The sequence below is a fragment of the Equus asinus genome, chromosome 12, assembly GCF_041296235.1.
Source record: "Equus asinus isolate D_3611 breed Donkey chromosome 12, EquAss-T2T_v2, whole genome shotgun sequence".
Taxonomy (NCBI): Eukaryota; Metazoa; Chordata; class Mammalia; order Perissodactyla; family Equidae; genus Equus; species Equus asinus.
The window spans coordinates 6,378,153-6,405,145 of record NC_091801.1 but is presented as its reverse complement, the minus strand read 5'-3'; the positions used below and the strand labels follow the sequence as shown (position 1 = coordinate 6,405,145).

At 38.1% G+C, this 26,993-nt stretch overlaps 2 protein-coding genes across 4 annotated transcripts in view; both read right to left on the bottom strand.

The window, feature by feature from the left end:
- PMP2 (peripheral myelin protein 2) overlaps positions 1-1,242 on the bottom strand; it is a 7,374-nt gene extending 6,132 nt beyond the window's left edge. Inside the window, exon 1 of the mRNA XM_014851010.3 lies at positions 1,103-1,242. The gene's annotated coding sequence lies outside the window, so the exon portion shown is untranslated. The remainder of the gene's footprint in view (positions 1-1,102) is intronic.
- LOC106837464 (fatty acid-binding protein 9-like) lies at positions 1,130-26,993 on the bottom strand. Of its 3 annotated transcripts, none has more exons than XR_006534373.2 (5): positions 13,492-26,993; positions 11,266-11,438; positions 10,674-10,775; positions 10,392-10,513; positions 1,130-1,268 (listed from the first exon to the last, which is right to left on the bottom strand). XR_006534373.2 is itself a non-coding variant. In XM_014851009.3 (4 exons), the coding sequence occupies exons 1-4, from the start codon at positions 13,562-13,564 to the stop codon at positions 10,463-10,465; spliced, it is 399 nt and encodes a 132-aa protein (XP_014706495.2). In that variant the 5' UTR covers positions 13,565-26,993; the 3' UTR covers positions 6,997-10,462. The 3 variants fall into 3 exon arrangements, 1 of the variants encoding a protein (XP_014706495.2); XR_001399622.3 differs by lacking the exon at positions 1,130-1,268 and adding an exon at positions 6,862-6,990; XM_014851009.3 differs by lacking the exon at positions 1,130-1,268 and having other exon boundaries at positions 6,997-10,513.

The following is a 26,993-nucleotide window of genomic DNA, read 5'->3' as shown; positions in this document are numbered from 1 at the left end:
AAAATGTAAAGCCGCTTCAAATATAAGTGTTGCTCTTGGGAATAGCTAGTTGCTGCCATACATTTTCCCAGCAGGTTTTCCACATTGGCATTAATCCTGGCCACGAGACAACTGATATTACCAGGTTTTATATTTTTAGTACACAGGTTGGTACTCTTCACAAAAATGAAAATACCCCGTGATCAATTGGCTCACAATGGGTATAATTGCTGGCCTCGAGGGCTCAGGTTACCAATGCCAGAGCTATGCCATAACCATTGCAATTGTGTGGTGTGAGTCCAAGTTGGGTCAAAAATGTGGAATCAGGTACAGTGGGTCCAAGTCTCATCTTACATCACTCATGCTTGGTAACTCAAAGTGGGAATGAAATCATGACTAGAAAAACTCCTCAGCTAACCAGCTAACCCAATCCCAGACCCAAGAGAATGTAACTGGAGGGAGTACATGGTACTGGGATAGAACAAACAGCTATGAAAGAAAGGGCTTTTCATTAGAGGATGTGTTACTTTCTTATCCAAAACACTTAGTTAAAATGAATGATGCTATCACTTGTGCCTACGAAAATTTACATGTTCTGCCTAAATCTATGAAGGACTCTCAAACCTTTCACTAGAGCTGAGCCCTTGTATTCAGAGGGACTGGTACAGGAGAGCTGTATGAATTTTCAGTAATCCCTGTATTGCAAATAGGAACAGCCATGGAGTTTAAAACATAAACGTTGAGGGCCCTGACGGCCTAGTCATTAAAGTTTGGCACACTCTGCTTCAGCGGCCTGGATTTGGTTCCCGAGTGTAGAAACACACCACTCATCTGTGAGTAGCCAGGCTGTGGCCGTGGCTCACGTAGAAGAACTAGAAGGACTCACAACTAGAATATATACAACTATGTACTGGGGTTTTGGGGAGGAAAAAAGGCAAGGGGAAGATTGGCAACAGATGTTATCGCGGGGTGAATCTTTCCCAGCAAACAAAACAAAACAAACAAACAAAAAGCATACTAAATCTACTTTTAGAGAAAAATATGTAAACATTGAGAGGTACGTTGGCAAATCTTATAACTTTGAAGCAATTTTAGACAAAGGAATTTTTTATTTTAGACTTACCAGCAATGTACCCGACTCCTGGAACTGACCAGATGTATTTGGACCAAGATGAAATTCTGAGGCCCATATGTGAATCGAAGGCACAGATCAAAGCAACGAGACAAGATCCAGACTGAACCAGGCTTGAGATTCTAAGTCACTCCTTGCTAAGAAAGTCATCAATATCCTAGTGAGGAAGGATGGATAATAAACATTATAACTGGGCACATATATTTAGACTTGAACTACATGTTCATAAAATGGACATAGTCTCTCTACAGTATGGGTTCACCTTTCACTGATTTATTGCCTATGTAAATTCTCAAGATAAAGAAGCTACTTGAACCACACAGTGAAAAGAACATCCAGAGGTCCAACCAAAATAGATAAGGAAAGCTCGCTCTATATAAGACATCATGTAAATATCCTTTACAAATTATCTTCAAGCTACATCCAACTGTGTATTTGGAAAAGCTATAATCAACCATCCTGTAGCAAATGAACAAAGAATTCATGGTTCTCCACTTAAATGCCAAAATCTGAGTCCATGCCTTTCATCCATTTAATTGCAAAAGTATTGAGAACCCACGAAGTGCTCGGAACTCTTCAAGGTTCTGGGGAAACATCATTGAACAAAATTTCATGTTCTCATGGAACTTACATTCTACTCATGATCTGATAAAAATTTGAAGCAAGAAATTTTAATCCTAGTGAGTCTGAATTTATTTGTAAAATAGACATATTTGATAATAACTGGTGGCTGGACAAGCTTACCATATAATACTAGGAGGATTAACCAATAAAAATGGCTATTTTAAAAAAATAATTGAGAAAATAAAAGTGAACCTTAAAATTTTTATTCTTAGAATATTTATAGATGAGGAAATTAAGCTAGCTTTCCAACTGTGACAACTAGAAAAGATGGATGAAGTTTAAAAAAAATTCTTCAAGGCATCAGAGAGAGAAAAAGGCAGAGAAAATTAAGGGTCTAGGATTTGGGTGAAAAAAGAAAGCCTAGAGAAACAGGCCCAATATTTGAGGCTGTTGCCCCTCTAGGGATCTACGAATTCAGAAAGAGGCCAGTGAAGGGCAAAAGTCTGAGGAAGATTTATGACAGAGTTAAGGGTTAGGGGACAATGATGGAGAGTTCTGATCGGCCACTACACTTTTGTTTGAGATTTTGAAAGCCTACAACATAGGAGAAAAGATGAACTGGGAGTAGCCCTGTGCTAATATCAATTCAATTCTTAAAATTAGTTTAGTGTGATCTTGGACAGCTGGTGAACCCAGCTACCAGTCAGAAACAGCATAAACTCTCTCCAAAAGAAGATAATGCCACCCAAGGTCTAAATTTATGTCTACAATTTTCCATACACATTGCCAATCAAAAATAAATAGAACAACAAGAGACAGGAAAATATGCTCAAAAGCAAAAGGAACAATAGACAACAGAAACAGATGATCAACAGAGCAGATATTAATAAAATAAAAACAAGCATATTACAAAAAATATCATCAAAACAAGTTTTTTAAAGACTAATAAAATTGACAAAATCTTAGCAAGATGGATATAAAAGTAGAAAAGGTGAAAGTTATGGATTGCAAGAATAAAAAAGATTGTATTGATATATCCTATAGTTATTTTTAAATCGTAAGAAAATATTAAGTACTACTTCATGCCAATAAATTTGAAAATTTAAAAGAAATTTATAAGTTCATTAGAAAACACAGCTTACCAAAAATAATAAAAGATGTAAAAAGTGTGAATATTCTCAAATCTGTCAACGTTGAATCTGTAATTAAAATTTCTCCCACAAAGATACTTTAGAACTGTAGGCCTCACCAATGAATTCTTACAAATATTTAAGGAAAAAGGTAACACCGATCTTAAAGAAAATCTTCCAGAGAGTAGGAAAGAAGGTAGCAATTTCCAACTAGCATATCCAACCACTCCCATATGCTTAATCCTTAAATCTCAGCTCAATCATACTTTCTTACCTTTGTGTTGACATCCTTTAGGTTTCAACTCGATCATCTTTCTTAACCTTTCCTAGTATATCATCACTTAATAGTTACTGCAATGGCCATTTTTATTAATTTTGCATGTTATTTGATCAATATGTATATCAAACACTAAAGTCTTGAGTGAGTGGGGACAACGTGGCATTTTACCCATGTAGTGTTTGTCCCAAATACTTAACACCAAGCATGTACACAGTAGGTAATCATTTGTTGACTGACTGAACGAATGAAGACAAAATAAAAATTTCTATTTATGAGGTTTATTGTTTGCATTAAATCAGATAATAAATATTAGTAAAGCATCTAAAATTAGTACTTATGATCAATAATATTATTATTCTCCTAAACTTCCTCCTCTCTTCTCCCTCCTCTGCCTTCTCTTCCTTCCTTCTTTTCTTCTCTGGAGGCACGGAAAGAGCAAAGACTGTGAGTCATACCTAAGTATGAAACTTAGTTATAAGACTCATTCCTTTATCTGGTCATTTCTTTAGCTGCTGGTAAAAGCAGGTGGTTCTTTCCCTGTTTGAGATGACATGATCTTATTGTAACACCAGGAAAGGGCAATAAGATAATTCCACGATTCATTGTATATATTCTCACCTGCATTACTGCAGACAATTAGCACGAATTTATTTAACTGTGGTAACACTGGAATAACATGGAGCATGAAACAGAAACGATTTCTGCCCTCATGGACCTTATACTCTGGTTAGGAAGGTGGACATTAAAAAAACATTCAGAGACATGGTAGAACATCTAGAATATCCAATTATTATTTTTTATCATTTGCAGATGGAGATAGAATGCCATTAAAAAGCCAATTAACCACTACTATAGGAAGATATGTTATGGGGTTTCTTAGATAACAGATGCCATGAGACTGATGATCTGATTTATCTTCAGGACTCAGGCACTAGGAGAAAGCCTAGACTGCTATTTGACAGAGGATGACAATGGCATTTCAGGCTTGACATCCTCTGCTTTCATGTTTCAAATAAATGTTTTTCTTTAAGTTTAACAATGCTGAGAATACAAAAAGTTTCCTTCTTAATGAAAACCGTTTCTTGTAACTTTCTTAGCCACCAGTGGATATTTGATCTTTTGGTTACTATGGTGACAGTTGCATTTACGCTGCCCAAAGGTAGTTAATAGCTTTTCTTTTGTTGAATGGTAATAAAGAGAGTGAAGAAGTAGTTGTGATTTCTGCAAACAATGCAATTAGCTTTGTTTTTACTAGGCTCTAATGTACATGGTCTCTTTTCCAATGTCTAGTCTAAGATTTCAAATCATTATTCCTAATAGAACACCTGAGAATGGAAGTTACTCGTTCACTTGTGAGGAAATGGAGGACTGAATTTCTGCATTTCGGTTTCTTTCTCCAGTCATTATAGCGTATACTGAGCTGGCCACAGTTTTTCTATTCCATTTGCATTTCCTCTTAGAGAGAAAGTGCCATTAACAGCATTAAAGTAGGCTCTACTTTTCAGGCATTAGCACACAGAGCCGTAGGAAATGCTTTTTAGGACTCAGCCACCTGCTCCTTTACAGCTGATGGAAGAGAGGAAACCCTTAAAAATAATTCACTTGCAAAGCATAGTGAAAAGTGTGCATGTGTCTAGCTTTATTTCATAAGGAACAGATATAAACTCATAAAAATTCAGGTGATTTTCTAATCATGTGCTATCCAGGGAGCCTCCTGTCTTTCTTGCTTCCTTTCCTTGATTATGTCTTACAAATTTTTTTCAATAATTGAGATGGTATCAAGGCTTTGAGAGAAAGTATAATTTACATATTTCACTTTGTGAAATTGCTTTGTAACTTATATATTGAAAGGCATTACTTTTAATGAGCATCTACTGAAATCTGAACCCTATTTTACAAAGTAAACCAGAATCCATTTTTCCTGCTCATTTTCCTCAAAGCCCATTTTTAACTAATTAGTTGCTTCAAGACCCTGTTCAAAGCTTATCTCTGTGGAGACGCCCTTTGCTCCACCTTGTTCTGCCCTCTGGTTTCGTGCACCGGCCCTCCAGTTACGTTGTTCCTATTCTTTGCATTCCAGTTGCCCTATACAGGGTGCCTAGTTTTATTGTGCTTCGCTTTATTGCACTTCGCAGATATTGCATTTCTTACGAATGGGAGGTTTGTGGCAACCCTGCATCAAGCAAGTCATCAGCGCCATTTTTCCGAAAGCATTTGCTCACTTAGTGTCTCTGTGACACATTTTGGCATTTCTCACAATATTTCAAGCTTTTTCATTAGTATTATATTTGTTATGATGGTCTGTGATCAGTGATCTTTGATTTTACTGTTATAACTGTTTGGGGGCACCCATATAAGACAGTGAACTGAATCAATAAATGTTGTGTGAGTTCTGACTGTTGCTCTGACTGGCTGTTTCCCATCTCTCTCCTCGCCTTGGGCCTCCTTATTCCTTGAGACACCACGGTACTGAAATTAGGCCAATTAACAACCCTACAGTGGCCTCTAAGTATTCAAGGGAATGGAAGAGTCGCACATCTCTGAATTTAAGTCAAAAGCTAGAAATGATTAAGCCTAGTGAGGAAGGCACGTCGAAGGCTGAGATAAGCTGAAAGCCATGCCTCTTGTGCCAGTTAGCCAAGTTGCGAATGCAAAGGAGAAGTTCTTGATGGAAATTAGAAGTATTACTCTAGTGAACACTCGAATGATAAGAAAGTGAAACAGCCTTGTTACTTATTTGGAGAGAGTTTTAGTGGTCTGGATAGAGGCTCAAACCAGCTACAACCTTCCCTTAAGCCAAAGCCTAATCCAGTGCAAGGCCCTAACTCTCTTCAATTCTGCGAAGGCTGAGAGAGAAGAGGAAGCTGCAGAAGATAAGTGTGAAGCCAGTAGTGGTTCATGAGGTTTAAGGAAAGAAGCCATCTCCATAACATAAAAGCTCAAAGTGAAGCAGCAAGCAGAAGACCTAGCTGAGATCAATAAAGAAGGGTGCTACACTAAACAACAGATTCTCAATGTAGATGAAACAGCCTTCTGTTGGAAGAAGATGCCATCTTGGACTTTCACAGCTAGAGAGGAGAACTCAATGCCTGGCTTCAAAGCTTCAAAGCACAGGCTGACTCTTGTTAGGGGCTAATGCAGCTGGTGACTGTAGGGGGAAGCCAATGCTCATTTACCATTCTGAAAATCCTAGGGCCCTTGAGAATTATGCTAGATAGATTCTGCCTGTGCTCTATAAATGGGAAAACAGAGCCCGGATGACAGCACATCTGTTTACAACATGGTTTACTGAATATTGTAGGCCCACTGTTGAAACCTATTGCTCAGAAAAAAAAGGTTCCTTTCAAAATATTACTGCTCATTGACAATGCGCATGGTCAACCAAGAGCTCTGATGGAGATGTACAATGAGATTAATGTTGTTTTCATGTCTGCTAACACAACATCCATTCTTCAGCCCATGGATCAAGGAGTAATTTTGACTTTTAAGACATTATTTAAGAGATACATTTTGTAAGGCTGTAGCTTCCATTGACAGTGATTCCTCCAATGGATCTGGGCAAAGTAAATTGAAAACCTTCTGGAAAGGATTCACCATTGTAGATGCCATTAAGAACATTAGTGATTCACGGGAAGAGGTCAAAATATCAACATTAATGGGAGTTTGGAAGAAATTGATTCCAACCTTCATGAATGAGGAATTCAAGACTTCAGTGGAGGAAGTAACTGCAGATGTGGTGGAAATAGCAAGAGAACTAGAATTAGAAGTGGAGCCTGAAGATGTGGCTGAATGGCTGCCATCTCATGATCAAGCTTTAATGAATGAGGAGTTGCTTCTTATGGATGAGCAAAGAAAGCGGTCTCTTGAGATACAATTTACTCTTGGTGAAGATGCTGTGAAGATTGCTGAAATGACAACAGAGGATTTAGAATATGACATAAACTTAGTTGAGAAAGGAGCAGCAGGGTTTGAGAGGACTGACTCCAATTTTGAAAGAAATTCTACCATGGGTAAAATGTCATGAAACAGCACCGCATGCTACAGAGAACTTGTTCATGAAAGGAAGAGTCAAACGGTGCAGCAAACTTCATTAGCTACCACCACCCTGATCAGTCATCAGCCATCAACATCTCTCAGAAAATAAGTTATGACTCATTGAAGGCTCACAGAATAGTTAGCATTTTTTAGCAATAAAGTGTTTTTTAATTAAGGTGTGTACTTTTTTTAGACGTAATACTATTACACACTTAATAGACTACAGTATAGTGTAAACATAACTTTTAAATGTACTGGGAAACCAAAAGATTATTGTGACTAGCTTTGTTGTGACATTAGCTTTATTGTGATGTGGAACTGAATCCACAGTATCTCTGAGGTATGCCTGTAATCTGGGAGGGAGATGTGGGAAACACGAGAAGACATGACAAATTCCTTGTGCTGGTCCATTGCATAAGGTCTCATTTACCCTCACCACAACGCTGTGATGTAGATAATCTTTATTTTGCAAAGGAGAAACTGAAGTGGTTAAGCAGCTCATGCATGCTCACATAGCTGTCAATGGCAAAAGTGGGATTCAAGCCCTGCTAGGACTGGTTCTCAAACCCCGTTCATTCCACTTTCCTGCAGTGTGTCTCCGGGGCAACAGACAAATCCCATTCTACCATGGGGCTGGTGGATGGCTAGTCGCTCCCCATCTTGCCCCTCTCCAAAATTTACTCGGGATCTAGATACCAAACTTCCAAAAGGACAGACTATATTTTCCTCTAAATGTTCAAAGAAGAAATCTTAATAACCTGTAACTTGGGGATTAGATTATGTCCTAATACTTCATCCTAATTTTCCATCTATTTTTGGTTACTGTCTTTGGATAGTCAGTTGTCTTTTTATGGCCAGCAAAGAAAAGCATGTCCTTTTATGTTTATTGCATTTTTGTGCAAAAAGTATGAAATATTAGATACACTAAGACTATTCAAAATAACTTATTTTTTGTCAGTGATGTACTAAATAGTATTGGATAGCAAAAAAAGAAATCTAGTGAATTATTCTTTGATAATAGAACTAATCATGGTTTTAGTATGATTAATCTTTGGATAATTAATACTTTCCTACAAACTTTAGTGTGGATTTGAAATATAATGGTTTACTACTAAGTTATTCAGTCTAAAATTTTCAAAAATAAAATCTATTTTCTGTGTGGCTTATAAAAACGACTCTCATTCCCTTTATTTCAAAACTTTTGGGAAAGTGAATAAATAATGGATTTTTGTTGCTCAACTACAATGAAAAGTTCCATTATTTCCAATACAACTTGACAAATATGCCTTGTTGTCATTTATATACAGACAGATGATGACTTTTGAAGGCAAGTCACATATGACGAGAGACTGATCATGTGAAAGTCTTTAGGAAGGACTAATGATTATAAGTATAAACTTTAGTGAATTTCTTTCTTAGAAATTTTGACATGATTTTACTGAGAATAAAAATAAAAGCAATAGAGTTTCAAGAGGCCTCTGCTACTTGTAACATCACAAGGCAGTTGGGAACTCCACGTCTGAGCCATAGCTATTTCTTAGCACCCAATACGGTATTGAACAAACAGTGGTCGCTAAGTAAGAACTTGTTGAATGAATGCTTTCCTCAGGAGTAGTATGTTTGAATCCATCTACCAAAGACTCAACATCAGGATTTTTTTTTCTCATTTAGCCTCTTTGTACTTTGAGCTGTGACATTTATGAGAAGTCGAGTAAGTCTTAAGAATTCAGAACTGTGTTATTCTTTTCTTAATTATGCGTCTGTAGAGCCAAAGATTTAAATGAGTAAGTGCCTGGTGCATTTTAGAGTACAGACTTCTTCCTAATGGTTGAGGAAAGCACTTCAACCCCTGATCCACGGTGTTGCTAAAGGACTGTCACCTGCAGCCTCTTGTGGACGGAGACTGTCCTCTGATTAAGGAGGCAGTGGCCTGTGCTCCCCTTGTGAACACACACTACCTTGGGGGTTGAAGTCCTCTGACTTCTGGAGAGCACGCATGGCCTTATTTTGTACATACGTGAGTCCTTTAGGAAGGACAGGAACAAGTCATGTGGGGACGACTGTCATTGCCCACATCCGGCAGCTGTGTGGCCACCACCAAGCCCATCTCCTCAGGTGCACAGCTGTATGCTCAGAGGTCTCCGAGTTTAGTAAGAGTGCCCTGGTTCCTTTCCTTGGCCAGGGATTCAGCTCTTGCCTCAACCCTGTGCTCAGTCTTTTTCTAAATCACCCTTCAATTTCATCCTTCCTGAGGTGACCATACGCCTCCGTTTGCGATGGACAGTCCCATGGTGTGCCTGTTGTCCAGGTGCAGTTATCGATAGCACCCCTTTCAACTTCTCACCTGGTTTAGAGGACAAATTGCGTGGCCAGTCTACTTTAGCACATATTAAACACAATTCTCCAGACTTATTTTTGGCCCATTACCATCTATTTTTAAATTTAAGGTGCAGCATGATATTTGCCTAATTCTTCCTCTTTCTCCTTTTCTTTCTCCAACTGCTACAAATACCATCAGTGTCTTAGGATTTACTCTCTAATTTTACCCATATTACTCTGTTTTGCTCTAAGCCCTGAGAGTACTTCCTAGCAGCAGTACTTAGTGAAACTATAATGGACTCTGTGTAGCTCTGACTATTATATTCTATTTAGGCATCTAGAAATTCAGGTCTGGCATTTAATAACGTCATTCTGCAAAGACTAAGTTGTAAACAGTGGTGACAGTTGCACTGGCCTGATTATTTTAAATGGGTTTGTGGATAAATAAAACAGTGATTGTTTTCAATGTTCTTCTACAATAATTCAACCACAAGGTATAATGTCCAGGCTCTTTTTTGTACCCTGTTTATCTACCTACCCCGATCTGTCTATCTATTTATGCTAACTACTTTAAGCAGGGCCAGCCTTCTGCAAAAATAAAAAGTCAGCAGTGTTGGTTTTCGGAATCTGTGCTGCCCAAAGTATGTTCCAATGATATTAATGCCTCCCGCCTCAAGGTCACATGAATTTCAACAGAGCACCCTTGGACAGAATGCCTTGACCTAAATGGAGTGGGTCCACTGGAAGGAACTCAAGGACTGTGCAAGTCAGGTGGGCAGAGGCTAAGGGGACTCCGATGCTCGTACAGTAATACTGTAGCCAAGTAGCTTTTTGCCTCACCAACTTAACAGATTGTCCCTAACCCTCAGTATTGCATAGCTCCAAAACTGCACTTAATTTGATGGTTTTATTGAGCAAATTTATGCTAAGCCATTTTTTTGTAATCACTGACCCTGAGGCATATCTTCTTCAAGTTCCAGTTTCCTGCTAGTGACCAGGCTTTCACTGATGTAGACACTTTCTTCACACTTTTTCATAAATCCGAGTGCTGACGGTATTATTCATGGTATATTCCTAAAAGCAAAGAGGGATCTATTAGAGTAGGTAGATGACAGGTAAACTTGCTCTGCCCTCTTTCCCCAGACCCTCAATTCAAGATGCAAAGCAACTGAGTAATCTGAAAGGCATGCATCGAATAGGAGCATCTAAAAAATGCAATTTGGAGAAAACTCACCACTACCATTTTTCCATCTACAATTTGTCTCTTGATTGTTGTCTTTTTGCCAAACCATTTTTGGACATGAATCATTGAGCCACCATGTAATGTTATGATGCTCTATAAATGCACAAAGGAATCAGTTAGAAATAGCAATTCACTGCATTCTAACCTACATAAGACCAGGCATCTACTTTCTAATTTCTATTTTAAAACTCTTTTCTCCAAAATCCTCACCACCAATCTTGTCAAAATAATATTTTAATACCATCAAACTGAGAAGTCTCAAGAGATTATTCAATTTATGCTCCCCTCCCCCGGGCAAACAATACCTAAATTATTTGTGAATAATTATTCTTTTCTACATGCTCTTTTATATGACAATGACAAAGAGAGATCAGAAAAAAAGTGAAAACATGTTGAGTTTTTTGGCCCTGTTTACCATCAGAATAATTTGCGAAAGGATTGCCTTTAGAGATGTGCAATGTTAATGAACTAAACAAGCCCAGAGTGACTTGGTAATTAATCAAATTAGATACGAATAAACCATGCATAACCGCTGTCTAGTTCTTTTCCTGACTGTGGAACATCAGGATGATTTAGTTCTTACTTTTACTTTCCGGTTGTCTGCCGTGGTTTCATCAAATTGTTCTCCCAGCTTGAAGGAGATCTCCATGTTCTTCAGAGAACTTTCTGTTTTGATGTTCACCATGGCCCCATCGGCGCTAATAATGATTCTCGGCTTTGCTAACCCCGCCAGGTTCCGGAGTGTGTCACTCACTCCTGTAAGGCAGAAAAAGCACCACACCTTCTTAAGTCATTTAGGAAGAAGTGCTAAGATCATTCTGGAAAGCAATTTAAAAAGGGCACGTACCTCCCCCCCTTGAAGTTTTGGATAATGGGCCGTAATTTCTTCAATCCTCTTGGTGCTAGTTGGATTAAGCCAGACCCTCCCAACCTGAAGGCATGTCTAGTAATTATACTTGACATTTGAAAGCTAAATTCAATTTTTGAGACTATTGTGCTTTATCTAAAATCTTTGAGACGCTCGTGCTTCATCTGAAACGTATATTTGTATAGTGTCTCTCAGGCGATCAGATACTTGAGCTGTACCTCGTGAAGCGTTACAACAACGTGCAGGGTGTTATTGTCCTCATTTTAGAGATGAGCACACAGGGTCCCAGAGAGGGCAATCCTAGGTGATGTGTCTGGTAGGTAGCAGAGTTGAGACTTAAACACAAGTTTTCTAATTTCCAAGAACTTCGGCATATTTTTTTCTTAAAAAAAAAACAAGAAATCCAACTTTCAAAATAAAAAGAATATGACTTCTGAAGTCCAAGCTCCTCTCTTATCTGCAGATTAAATTCAGATGTGGCTGAGTCAAGAGGAGGTAGGCAAACTGGACAGTCTGGCTTATTAGAGCATGACCCCCGTTGTTCAGTTTGGGGATGGTCCCTTGTCAAACCTGACTCCTGCAGCAGGTGGGCGGAGGAGCTGACCCTCTCTGTTTCCATATCAAACTTGATTTCACATCCAGATTGTGGAACTGCCAGGACCGTCCGACTGCAGAGCAGCAGTGTTAGGGGGATCACAGAAGAGTGAACGGTGAGGTGGTTAAAACCTAGGCTGCACCCAGGGCGTCCATGCTAGCGTGGGATCTTATTTCCCTTCTCTAACCTTCAGCTTTCTCAATAGTAAAACGGGGATGACTACAGTACTCACCTCGTAGGTGTGTTGGGAGTTTAAACAAAAGGACTTAGCGTTGTAGTGGTACATGGCAGGTTCTCGGCTCATTCCCTCTTGCCCTCTGCCAAAGCCCAGCTCCCAATGCAAACAAGTGCTACTCTCACCATAACCCCAAGTTTCTTAGATGCTCCCAAATTTAAACTCTAAACAGTGCGTCTGTGAATCTATGAAGAGGTAGGGAAATATGTTCCCTATTACTCCCTGAGACAGTTAATGCAGACTATGAAAAAGGAAAAAATATTACACTACAAGCACATTGACTTATTATTATGCAGTGGTCGTTTCTGCCAAGTTAAAGAAAAAAGTAAGGTTAAAAAAATTCTTGACTTTCTATACAGTTTTTATTGCAAGGAAGTTTTCTCTTAATTAAATATTATAAATTGCTTAATTAAATATTAAATAATTACCATTCTTCTAGCATTCTGGAATAATTTAGTTGTCAGAACCGAGCCATTATAACTGATGTTTAATCAACTCAATTAAGAGCTAAAGATGGATAGGGTTTATACTTCTGAGAAATATCCACTGTTGAGACATTCCACAAGGAAAAATGTTCCATCTCTCCTATCAAAAGTGTGAAATTCTTCAAAAGAATGCTTTGACAGTATCTCCCACATATAGCAGAACCTAAAAATTAACCAACTAGAAATTCCGTTTGTTGCTATTGCTCTTTTGAAGTTATAACTTAAAGAAAACCTTGAAACAAATTTAGTTGGTAAATTTAATTATAGATGGTTCTTACTGTCTATAAATTTGAAGCTTGGAAAAGCTATTTGATGTAACGGCCAAGCTAAAAAGAAACTCTATCGAGGTGTTAGGATGAAGTATTTTTGAAAAGGGTAAATGGGCTTAAATATATGGATAATGACTAGAAGGAAGTATCTGTGAGCCTATTATTCCAAAAAGAGATAATTATTACTCATAGTTAAAAAAAGCAAAAGTAGATACATAAACTTTGTTAATCTCATATGAACATGCCCTAGAATCACAAAAGAAAAAAAGAATTCTAGGAAAATTCATTGAAAATGCAAACCCAGCCACATCACAATATGCATTGCCAGTTTCCAAACCTTGTTATGATATTTCTCACCCAGTTGTTTCATGTATTCTTCAAAATTTTCACTGGAGACCAGCTTCCAGGTTCCCAAGAAGGGCTCAATCATGATGGAAAGCTTGCTGAGAAGAGGCACTCACAAGCAAAACCCAAAGAAACCTAGGAAATACAGTGCTCCCAGTATCTTAATTTAATAGCCATGTTTGTCACGTGACTCCTCTGAAATGGCCAATGGGCAGCAGCAGGACCAAAGATTCCAGGCACCAGTATTGACTCATTTTATTTACCTCCAAATCAAGAAACAGAAAATTAACATGTGAAGTTGAATTTAAGTCAATGATTATAGCTTCTAGCAAAGATGTTTACACCCCAAGAGTCACCTGATATATATTGCTTGTGGAATGGAGACATTTTTCAAAGAGAACAGCCTTTTGAACTATGACTGCTGAGTCAACTCCAAAGGAATATCTGGACAAGTGTCTAATGAACACTAGACTGAGGTGTTCTCCCACCTAATACAAGAACATCCTTGCTTGGTCCACCTCAGCTGTTTTTTGTTTGGACAAGTCACAGTGCCAGAATCCCCTCTTCATTAAAATAATATCTTCCCCTCCCTTCCTTGCAGGGTTGATGAACTGATAGTAGTTAATGTAACTGAAATGTCTACAGTCGTTTGAACTGAGGTGTAGGGTATTATTAACATTATCATTGTTATTAATCAAGAGTAACTGTGGACTGGGAAGAAAAGTAACAATTATCGTTGAATAGTGTTTTGGGATTTAAGCCCTAAAACGGAGGTGGAACTAATGCTTGGAAAATTCCTCTTTTAGGCTTACAAAGTAATCTTGATATTAAAAGATAGCACTGGAAATTGTGAGGAGAAGTTTTAGGGAGAAATATGATGTTTTGATATCTGCATTCTAAAAGAAACAAAAAAGCAGCAGATCTTTTAAACCTCTGTGCAATTACTTCTGAAATCGTCTTCTGCAACCCAAGTAATGGAAGTGGGCTTTGCGGGTACTGCATTTACTAAAAAGGGTTAGATTCAGAGGCTGTAGATTTATATCACAGCTTTGAGCTCCTGTTGTTTTGAAGAAGGCTGGAAGATGAGAGCGCCAGGCACCAGGAGAAGAATAGTTATACTATTATCCGCCTGTGGCAAATATTCCTTCAATTCAAAGAGATACTTATTCAAACTACCTCTCATAGAAAAAAACAAATTTAAAAAAAAGTTTTATGTCTTGGCACCACAAAGTTATAACTTGAGTGAGATAAAGAGTTTCTTTTGATGAAAACACATAAAGAAGAAATTTGTAATGGAATATATTTATAGCATTCTATTTTTATTAAAATATCTAGAGGGGAAAACAGGGGAGGCAAAACTGGAAGAAACTGTGGAGAACAAAAAATGAGCAAAACTAGGGGAAATAGAAAACTGAGACGTGCTCAAAATAAGTGCCTTAGCAATTGACAGTGTACTCAGAGGTGACGTTCAAATAAAGAGCAAGTGACTGGATCTTGCTTTACTGGTTCTAGATGTGTATGCACTCTCTGTTTAAAAGAGCAAGCGTACATGGCTATGCATGACCGCCAGTGGGGTAGTGTGACAAACGTCTCCCATTTGTGTAACCATCTTTGTCCCAATTCTCTTGCCATTGATTGATTCAGAAATCAATCCGGTGGCCCCATTTTAGAACTCAGTTGGCCCATGAGACAAAAGGGAAAGTCAAATTTCTGGCTTCTATAAAATTTCCTCACCCCTCAGAGAGAGCCAGAGGGATGGTCTCTCTTCTCCTCTGCACGTTTTGCTTTCTTCTATAATATTTAGAAGCCAGCCCTGGAGGCCTAGTGGTTAAGATTCACTGCTCTTCACCACCAAGGCCAGGTTTGTTTCCTGGTCAGGGAACCACACCGCTCATCTGTCGACTATCATACTGTGGTGGTTGCGTGTTGCTGAAAGCTGCACCACCAGTGTTTGAAATCCCAGCAGAGTCACCCATGGTGGACAGGTTTCAGTGTAACTTCCAGACTAAGACAGATTAGGAAGAACGACTTGGCCACCACTTCCAAAAAAATTGACCATGAAAACCCTATGACCAGCAATGGAGCATTGTCTGATACGGCACTGGAAGGTGAGAGGATGGCGCAGAAAGACCGGACAGGGTTCTGCTTTGCTGTACACAGGGGCGCAAAGAGTCAGAATCGACTTAAATGGACTGGAGGACACTAATAAATGATGTTTAGGACTGCTGCAGCCACTGTGTTATCAACTCAAAGAGGAAGCCAAACCGAAGATGGCAGAGTGGAAAGTGGGGAGCAACTGAAGACCACTTTTTTTCTGGAATTTTTATGTGACTTAATAAGTTCCATTATTATTTAAACAATTTTGTGTCTCGGTTTTTGTTACTTGCAGCTTAAGCCTTCGTAACTGATATGTTTTTGTAAATAGCTTCCCCTATATGATTAATTTGGACTCTTAAAACAACCAGTTTTATGTATCCTATGACGTTGGCCTTGTGCACAGCATCTTGTGTCTTTTCAGATCCAACTCACACCTCCTCCTCCGTGAAACTGGTTCAGAGCTGGTGGAGCCCCACTGTGTGATACAGTTACACTTTAAGAGCAGTATATTAGAGAATTTTTCTCACAGTGTGGCAACCAGTTATCCTCCAGCTGTCCCCTGAGCTATTTTATGAGTGGGCCAAGCAAAGAAAATATTTCTTACTCATCTCTATATCCCTCAGGCAGTGCCTGGTATATTGTGGGTGCTCAAAAAATGTTTTATGAATGAATGACAAAAGGAAGAAACAGGGTTTCTTTCTTTCTTTCTTTCTTTCTTTTTGGCGAGGAAGATTGTCCCTGAATGAACATCTATGCCACTTCATCAGCAGGCCAGCCTCTGATTACTTCTTTTTAACTGACAGTTTCCCTCATTACTGATCGTAATCTCTCTAACAGTGACTAAACACAAAGTTTTAACACGTTCTTCTCTCCTGCCCTGCTCCTAGGACAGGCCTTCCATCGTGGTCCTCAGATGGAAGAAGGGTTCTCAGATTCCCTTCTTTGCTAAGCATCTCATCATGACCCTGCAAGGCTCCCTTCTCAATTAAGGAAGTTCTCTGCTATTCCCGCTGCTCCCATTACCAGCTCCTGCCACCTTTGTTTGACTATTAAAAGAAAAAAAAAGCACCATTTCCTCAAGTAAAAAATTTAAAGTTTTGAATGTTCTGAATTATTAATCCTTGTAAAGAAACTAGAATACAGTAATTTGTTATAGAACCGTTACACATCTTTTCATGACAGCTGCAGTGTTTATTTCTCCGTCATTTCATTTTACATCCTCCTCTAATATCTTATTTTCTATGCTAACTTTCCTGTAACGTTTTAGCTATTAAGTAGTTTTTAATAAATTTTGAGTTTGAGTTGCTACATTATCCATTGGTGAGGGATACTGGTAAGGATAAGTATATACTGGAAGCTACAAAAGTATTCAGAAATATGTCAGGTAACTTACTGCTATACATATAATGTTTCAGCTGGTGCCACACTAGATTTTTTCTATTTTTTTGAGGTAAAATACATATAACATAAAATTAACTATCGTAACCATTTTTAAGTGTAGAGTTCGGTCGTGTTATATACGTTCATATTATTGTGCAACCATCACTGCCGTCTATCTCCAGAACTCTTCATCTTGCAAAACTAAAACTCTCTACCCATTAAACACTAACTCCCCATTCTGCCCTCCCCTTAGCCCCAGGCAATCACCATTCTACTTTCTGTCTCCATGATTTCGACTACACTAAGAACCTCATATGAGTTGAATCATACAGTATTTGTCTTTTTGAGCCTGGCTTATTTTACTTAGCACAGTGTCCTCAAGGTTCATCCATGTTGTAGCATATCTCAGAATTTCCTTCTTTTTTAACACTCAATAATATACCTTTGTGGGTAAATACCACATTTTGCTTCTCCATTCATCTGTCAGTGGATACTTGGATTTCTTCTATATTTTAGCTCTTGTGACTAAAGCTACTATGAACGTGGGTGCGTGGACTCTGCCTTCAATTCTTTTGGGCATATGCTCAGAAGTAGAATTACTGGATCACATGACAATTCTATTTTTAACTTTTTGAGGAAATTCCATACTGTTTTCCAGAGCAGCTGTACCATTTTATGTTCCCAGCAACAGTACAAAAGCGTTCCAATTTCTCCACATCCTCATCAACATGTTATTTTCTGTTTCCTTTTTTTTATAGTAGCCATCTTAATGGGTGTGAGGTGATATCTCATTGTAATTTTGATTTGCATAATCACTGATGATTAGTGATAGTGAACATTTTTTCATGTGCTTGTTGGCCATTTATACATCTTCTTTGGAGGAGAAACATCTGTTCAAGTCCTTTGCCCATTTTTGAATCAGGTCGTTTGGTTTTTTGTTGTTGTTGAGTTTTACAGGTTCTCTCTATATTCTGAGTATTAATCCCTTATCAGATATATGATTTGCAAATATTTTCCCCCATTCTGTGAGTTGCCTTTTACTCTGTTGACTGTGTCTTCTGTTGCACAAATTTTTAATTTTCAAGATGTCCAATTTGTCTATTTTTCTTTTGTTGCCTGTTGCCTTTGGTGTCATATTCAAGAAATTATTGCCAAATCCAATGGCTTGAAACTTTTGCCCTATGTTTTCTTCTAAGAGTTTTATAGTTTTACCTCTTACATTTAGGTGATGGGTCCATTTGAGTTAATTTTTGCATATAGTGTTAGGTAAGGCTCCAACTTGGTTCTTTTGCATGTGGATATGCAATTTTCCCAACCCTATTTGTTGAAAAGAGTGTATTTTACTCATCGAATGGTCTTGACACACTTGTTGAACATCATTTGACCATATATGCAAGGGTTTATTTCTGGAGTCTCTATTCTGTTCCATAGGTCTATATGTCTGTCTTTATGCCAGTACCACACTGTTTTGATTACAGTAGCTTTGTAGTAAGTTTTGAAATCAAGAAGTTTGAGTATTCCAACTTTGTTCTTCTTTTTCAGGATTGTTAAGGCTCTTCAGGGTCACTTGAGATTCCACATGAATTTTAGGATGGGTTTTTCTATTTCTTTGAAAAATGTCATTAGGATTTTGATAGAGATTCCATTAAGTTCATAGGTTGCTTTGAGTAGTATTGACATATTAACAATATTAAGTCTTCGAATCTATGAATATGGGGTGTCTGTTTTTAAATTTATGTCTTTTTAAAGTTTCTTTTAGAAATGTTTTATAGTTTTCGTTGTACAAATCTTTGATTTCCTTGCTTACTTCCTAAGTATTTTATTCTTCCTGATGCTATTGTAAATGGAATTGTTTTCTTAATTTACTTTTCAGATTGTTCATTGTTAGTGTATACAAATGCAACTGATTTTTGTGTGTTGACTTTGTATCCTGCTACTTTGCTGAATTCATTTATTGGTTCTAACATTTTTTGGGAGGGAAGGGGTCTTTCCTTAAGCTGTATACTTAGCTTATTAATTTGAGAACTTTCTTCTTTGATAATATAAATGTTTATAGCTGTAGGTTTGTCCCTTGGCTCTGCTCTCGATGCATCCATAAGTTTTGGTATATTGTGTTTTAGTTTTTATTTATCTCTAAATATTTTCTAATTTCCTTTGTGATTTCTTCTTTGATTCATGGGTTTTTTGAGTGTGTTGTTTAATTCCCACAAATTTGTGGGTTTTCCAACTTTCCTTCTGTTATTGATTTCTTACTTTATCCCATCATGATTGGAGAAGGTACTTGTGTATGATATCGATCTTTTTAAGTTTGTTGAGACTTAATTTGTGTTCTGTCCTGAAGAATGTTCCATGTGCACCTAAGAAGAATGTGTATTCCATTGTTGTTGGGCAGAGTGTTCCATATATATCTGTTAGATCTAGTTGATTTACTGTGTTTCAAGTCCTCTATTTCCTTACTTATCTTCTATCTGACTGTTCTATCCATTTTTGAGAGAGGGGCTTTGAAGTCCCCAACTATTATTGTAAAGCTATTTCTCCCTTCAATTCTGTCAGTTTTTGCTTCATGTATTTTGATGATCTGTTATGAGGTATATAAATGTTTATAATTATTAACTCTTCTTGCTGTATTGAAGCATTTATTAATATAGGTCTATACTGTCTGTTATTAGTATAGCCACCTCTACTCTCTTTGGTTACTATTTGCATAAAATCTTTTCTATCCTTTTGCTTTCCATACCAACCTATTGGTGTCTTTGGACCTAAAGTGAGTCTCTTGCAGAGATCATATAGTTGGGTCGTTATTTTTTAATCTTTTATGCCAACCTCTGTCTTTTGATTGGAGCATTTAATCCATTTACATTTGAAGTAATTACTGATAGGAGGAATTTACTTCTGTCATTTATTGTTTTCAATATATCTTACAGCTTTATTTGTCCCTCATTTCCTGCATTTCTATTTTCTTTTGTGTTCAGTTGACTTTTTGTAGTGAAACACTGCAATTCCTTTCTCATTTCCTTTTGTATATATTCTACAAATATTTTCCTTGTAGCTACCAAGGAGATTACATTTAACATCCTGAACATCCTAACATCAATGAATCATGTGGGAAACAAAAAGAGAAGTTACACACCATTGTACAATAATACAAGCTTTTTTTTTTGAAGAAGATTAGCCTTGAGCTAACCACTGCCAATCCTCCTCTTTTTGCTGAGGAAGACTGGCCCTGAGCTAGCATCCATGCCCATCTTCCTCCACTTTATACATGGGACAACTATCACAGCATGACTTTTGCCAAATGGTGCCATGTCCGCACCTGGGATCCGAACTGGCGAACACCAGGCCACCAAGAAGCAGAATATGCAAACTTAGCTGCTGCGCCACCGGGCCAGCCCCTAATACAAGCTTTTATAATTGCTCATGTATTTACCTTTACTAAGATCTTATTTTCTTCGTGCATCTTTGAATTACTGTTTTTGTCCTTTAATTTCAACTTGCAGGATTCCTTTACCATTTCTTACAGGGTAGCTCTAGTGGTAAAAAATTCTCTCAGCTTTTGTTCATCTGGGAATGTCTCAATTTCTCCCTCACTTTTGAAGGACAGTTTTCCTGGATATAAGATTCTTGGTTGACCATATTTTCTTTTAGCACTTTGAATACCCATTCCCTCCTGGCCTCCAAAGATTCTGATGAGAGATCTGCTGACAGTCTTATTGACTGATGAATCACTTCTCACTTGCTGCTTTCAAGATTTTCTGTTTGTCTTTGGGTTTGACAGATTGATTTTAATTGTTTTAGTGCAGGCCTTTTTGAGTTCTGCCTGACTGGAATTGTTGAGCTTCCTGGATGTTTATATTCATATCTTTCATCAAATTTTGGAAGTTTTCAGCCATTATTTCTTCAAATATTCTCTCTGCCCCTTGGTCTCTCTCTTCTCCTTTGGGACTCCCACAATGCATATCTTGGTCCTCTTGATGGTGCCTCACATGTTCTTTAGCTCTGATGACTTTCTTCAATCATTTTTCTTTCTATGTCTCACATTTGATAATTTCCATTGTCCTATCTTCAAGCTCCCTTGTTCTTTCTTCTTTCTGCTTAAATCTGCCTTTGGATCCTTATAGTATATATTTTATTTTAGCTATTGTTCTTTTCAACTCCAGAATTTCCTTTTGGTTTCTTTTCAGGTTTTCTATCTATTGATTTTCCATTTTGTTCGTACATTGTTTTCTTGACTTTTACCATATCTTTCTTTAGTTCTTTGAGCATCTTTCAGACACTTGTTTTACTGTGTGTTGAGTAGACCCACCATCAGGTCCTTCTCAGGGACAGATTCTGTTGGTTTAATTTTTCCTTTAAATGAGCCATACTTTCTTGTTTCTTTGTAAGCCTTGTAATTTTTGTTGTTGAAAACTGGAAATTTGAATCTAATGATGCAGTAACTCTGGAAATCAGATTATTCCCCTTCCCCAGCTTTTGCTGTTTTTGTTTTGTTTCTTGATTGCTGTAGGCTGTCTGTATGCCAAGGTTCAGCCTAGAGTATAAACTTAACATCTTCTCAAGTCTTTTCTGAGCCTATGTCTTTCCCTGGGCATGCACAGTGACTTTCTAATTTCCTCTGTATATGCAGTTGCATTTGAATGTCCTAGTCTTTATTGGCTGGCTCCCAAAGGAGGAAAAAGCAAAATTGAAGGGAGGAGAAAGATGCCAAGGCTTTAAATCCCCTGAAAGTCACTTCAGCCAGAGGGGAAAGAGCTTGCAACCTGGGAGGAGGTGCAAGAACAATGGCCGCAAATTCTTTGTCTGCACCTCTGTGACCAGGAGCAGCAGTGATTAGAGCACAGATCCCTGATACTTGGAGGAAAAGGTCCCCACGGCCCACCCTGGTTCATGCAAGATGTGTGCAAGCTCCTCCAGGAATAGATGCACAGTTGCCTGCCAAGGGGCTGAAGGGTGGAGTATGACTGGCTGTTACTCTGCTAAGAGCTGAATGACTGGATTTAACCACATTTATATTCCAATCTTTTTCTCTGGAAAGTGTAAGCCTTTGATAGACTCCAGCATTCCAAAATATGAGGCAGATTGTGCTGCTGCAATTGTTTTCTAGATGGGGAGACAGATTTCTGGTGCTTCATACTCTTCCATCTTCCTAGAATCCTCTCTCCACACAGTTTTTATAAAGTATATTAAGATTTTTACTTGCTCATACATTGGTGCCCCTTCAGTATCACATTCCTTACTATGTTTCTCAGTAAATTTCAATTGTCAAATTTTATATAGATGCAATAGTTAACATTCATAATTTTTGCCATTTTATGTTTCTCTGGTTGCTCTTAATTTTTATCTCTCTTCAAAGGTACAGAAAATTTGCAAGAACAACAGAAAAAATAAATGTTTTGCCCCGATTGTCTAATTATCAACATTCTAACACATTTGCCCTCCATTTACATGTATGTATATATTTACATATATATTTTATATATATATATATACATATATACATACTTTCATTTTCTGAATGATTTGAGAGTAAGTTGCAGAAATGTTGCACCACTACTCCCCAAATAATAACTTTTTCTATGTTAGCACAGACCATTCATCAAAATCAGGAAATCAACATTGATAACAGTATCATCATCCAATCCACAGACTCTTCTCAAACCTTAGCAATTGTCCCAACAGTTTTTCCTCTTGCCACAAGGCAAAAAAAAAACCCCTTCTTTTTCCCCCTTTTCCTTCTGGTCCAGGAAATTGTCCATGACCATTCATTGCATTCAGCTCTTTAGTCTCCTTCAATCAGAAACATATCTTTAGCCTTTCCTTGTCTTTCACGGAGGACAACATGGAGGAGACAGACGATGTCTGTCTTTCTTTTGACAGATTTGAAGCATACAGTCTGGTTACTTTATAGAACACAGCTCAGTTGGAGTAGGGTGATGTTTCTTCATGATTCATTTCAGGTTATGCATTTTTGGCAAGAATATTATAGTGATGATTCTGTGTTCTCATTGTGTCATATCAGAAGGCACATGATGTTCATTTGCCCAATTACTAGTGATGTTAACTTTTATCACTTGGTTAAGATGATATTTGCCAAGTTATTCTACTGTAAAATTAATTAATAAGCAATTAATAAGTTAATCAGCAATTGATTAATTTTATAGTTATCCTTCATGGCCCAGCTCAAATGCATCCTCTAGAGTGAAAACCTGCCTGACTACTCCAGCACCCAGTGGTCCTACTTGCCTCTGGCTTCCTTCAGTCCATGGAATATACCACATAATCCTTGCCTTTGAGATGCTCTCGATAACTGATATTTTTGTTGTTGCCTAACATTTTCTGTTTGTTTAACTATATACAACCCATTTTAATGAGTTCTGGGTTGAGATGGGGCTGGTGTACAAATGGATGGATAGATCCGTAATTGGATGTGAGGTCAAAACGGTTTTTTCCACACATACTACTGACCAGAGGGATGCTCACTGATAAGCTATCCAAGTGTTGTCCCTCACTCCCTCCCCGTGCCATTTCCTGCACCCATAGATTCTGGTCAGGAGTGCTATACACACGTTGCTCAGAAGCTAGACCGTAAAGATGGAAAACATCACCACCTGAAGGCCATCTGGAAGGCTTACACGTTCCAAGTCAAGAATTCACAGTCTGTTTTTCTTCTCTGCAGCAAGGGTTTCAGCAGTGCTTCACAAACCCTTGAATAATCTTTGGGTACGAGCGATAATTCAACCTCTTTCTCTCCCACTCAAGAAAGAAATAAGAAAAAGAATACTTTACAGGATAATATTGAATTTTAATAGTTTATTTTTAAAACTAAAATAACTCACAAATTTTAGGTACTTTATTATTAGTAGTAACTTATTGTGACATACCACACAAGGCTTCAAGTCACAACAATGACTTAGGTGAAAATCACTATTCTAAACTGAGACATCTACACAAAATTGATGCATTATTTTCAAGTAAAAAATGAAGAAAGTAAAGGTTTGGACTTTGAAAGAAGAATTTCTAAACCAGAAATTGTAGATCAATGATAGTAGTAGTGGGAATTGGAGAAAAGAAGAGATATGCTGGCTCATTATTTTATCTGATTCTCAGTTTCCAAAGAGGGAGTGAGTGGCTCTCTGAACTATTCATATCTGCTTCAAGATCTGGATAGACTCTATGCCCACATCTCTGCCTTTCTGAGATGTAGCCACTTGATCCTGCCTCTCTTCCTTTAAGAGTAGAATCTTTATACTTCTGTATGTTGTGTTGGTAGAAGCAATGTCAAACAAGGGCAAATTATGTGAGCTTCAAAGTGGTCCCAGGCAGGATAAATTGGAGAACTGATACTTGAAGGTACTCTTATATCTACAGCCTTAGTTTTATGGTGAAAATATAGAAACAAGAAATTGATTTATTTAGCAAATTTGCATTGAACTGGATCTTCTTCTTACTCTATGCTTCCACACCAGATGAAAAATAAGAATTAAACTTGAATAGTACATTTTCAAAAATAACTAAATTCACAAGTATACCTACATAGGAATGGTACCTAAAGCAACTTGTAAAGGATTAGTACAGAGGCACCATTAAGGTATGCGTAAAGTCAGAAAGAAGGGAGGGGAGAGTTCTAGACAGAGAGGAGCAGAATATGACCCCAAAAACCCACCTAAAAACAAAAACCAGAAGCAAGAAAGAGTATGAAAATTGTTTGGTATGATTGAAGCAAGAAGTGGGAAGAAAACAGGAGCAATAATAAAACCAAAGAGTTGAGTAAGAAAAAGCAAGCATAAGACGGATGTACATGCCATGCTAAGGAGACTGGAGTTTCTCTGGATGCAACGCGAGCCACTTAAAGGTTTTAATCAGTGAGTGTCCGGGTCAGATTTTCATTGTGTAAGTATCATTCGTGAAGTCTACAGGGCTTGAAAAAGAGAGGAAAGGATAGAAACTGAAAGAGGGATGTTTATTAGGACAACCCTGAAGTAATTAAAGAAAAAATTATGGTGATATTGGTAATGGTAATGAGAAAACTAAATATTAAAGAAGTTTTCTGTTAGTAGTTAGGTTAACCGATACGGGTTTTTAAATTTTTTTAAAGATTTTATCTTTTCCTTTTTCTCCCAAAGCCCCCCAGTACATAGTTGTGCATTTTTAATTGTGGGTCCCTCCAGCTGTGGCATGCAGGATGCTGCCTCAGCATGGCCCGACGAGGGGTGCCATGTCCACACCCAGGATTGGAACTGGAGATATCCTGGGCCACCGAAGCGGAACTCACAAACTTAACCACTTGGCCACAGGGCTAGCCCCTGTTTTTTTGATATAAAATAGATGTTGTGGAGTGAGGAAGAGGGCATATTCAAGGATGAATTTAAGATTTGTGGAATGGGCAAATGGACCAAACATCCTGCCATTCACTGAGATGTGGAAAATAGGATGCGGAGCAAGATTCAGGGAGTGGGTGGAAGGGGCAGTAATGAGAAGTCTAGTGTAGAACCCGTTGAGTTGAGGTGTCTAAGACAACCACTTGGACATTTTCAACTCTTTTCTTCTTTCTAACTCCCTTCTCCTTGGATAATCTCATCACCATTTATTAATTAAGTTACCACTTGGATTCTGATGGTTCCTAGATCTATATCCCAGCCAGGACTGCTCTCTGGAATTTCAGATTCCTGTGTCTATTCCTTACTTAGTTTTACAGACTTAAACTCTGATCCTCAGTTTTCTCATCTGTATACGGGAATACTAAACCCTCCTCACAAGATTATTTTCATGATAAATGAAGTAAGACCTGCAAAGTGCCTGGCTCCATAGTGAGTGCTTAATACATATTGGTTTACCAAGAATTGTCCTAATCAATTCTCTTTTTTTTTTTTGATTGACTTTTATTCTTTTCCCTTTTTTGTCCAGGGTGTGGGGGTGGGGGGGTAGAGATTAGCCCCTGAGCTAACATCTGCCTCCAATCCTCCTCTTTTTGCCAAGGAAGATTGGCCCTGAGCTAACATCCGTGCCCATCTCCCTCTACTTTATACGTGGCTTGACTGCCACAGCATGGCTTGACAAGCAGTGTGTAGGTCCACACCCAGGATCCGAACCAGTGAACCCCAGGCTGCCAAAGCGGAACGCACGAACTCAACTGCTACACCACTGGGCCAATCCCTAATCAGTTCTTACAAGTCTTCTCCTTTTGAGTTGTCCAATCCTCCAGAGAGCCCAAGGTGAGAGTCTGATTTTCTATTTTTGCAAGGAAAATAAATTTTTATGATCAGAAGCTTAGTCCACCTCTTCCAGCCTTTCCATATCTTGGTATCATACGTAGGGTAGGTATTCAGGAAATAATAGAATTATTTTTAAAAGAAGCATCACAAACAGAATTATAGCAACTGCAGCACACACTTTAGCAGATTTTGGCTGACTATAAAATGTAAGTATGTGGTTGGGAAATTTCAACCTATGAACTCCGATGACCTGTAGAGGTGCTTCAAAGATTCCACAAACGGCAGAAGAAGCAAGTTTCTCTCTCACACACACACAAACACACGCACACCTGCCTGGGAACTCTCATGACCACCTGTGTCTGTTTTATATATTGGGATTCCATGGAGATTTTATTTGAATAAAAAGTTGCACTGGTGAGAAAAAGGAAAACTTGTACACCACTAAAAGAACATTTGCATCATTACTCATTACAAAGCTGTCACCTCTTTTCTGGAATAAATATTATGGGATTATTTGCATTTAATTTTTGAGAGATTCCAGAGGTAACTTGGTTTGCCAATATTTTTTCAGATTACAAATTGTAGCCTGGAAATCTTTGTCTACAACCTACATTGCTACTCTGCTTCTGTAGGTCATTGCCCTAAGACAGGCAGGTGTGAAATGGCAGCACTCGGGCCAGCTGCCTATGGACAATTTCCCTACATCTGAGACTATGTTAGGTCTCTGAGAGAGTTTCTTGACTACAGATATGCTAAAGAAGAACGTCATATTCAGTAATAGCGCATACTTATTGTCTCCTGCCTAAGACAATGGAAATTTCATGAATA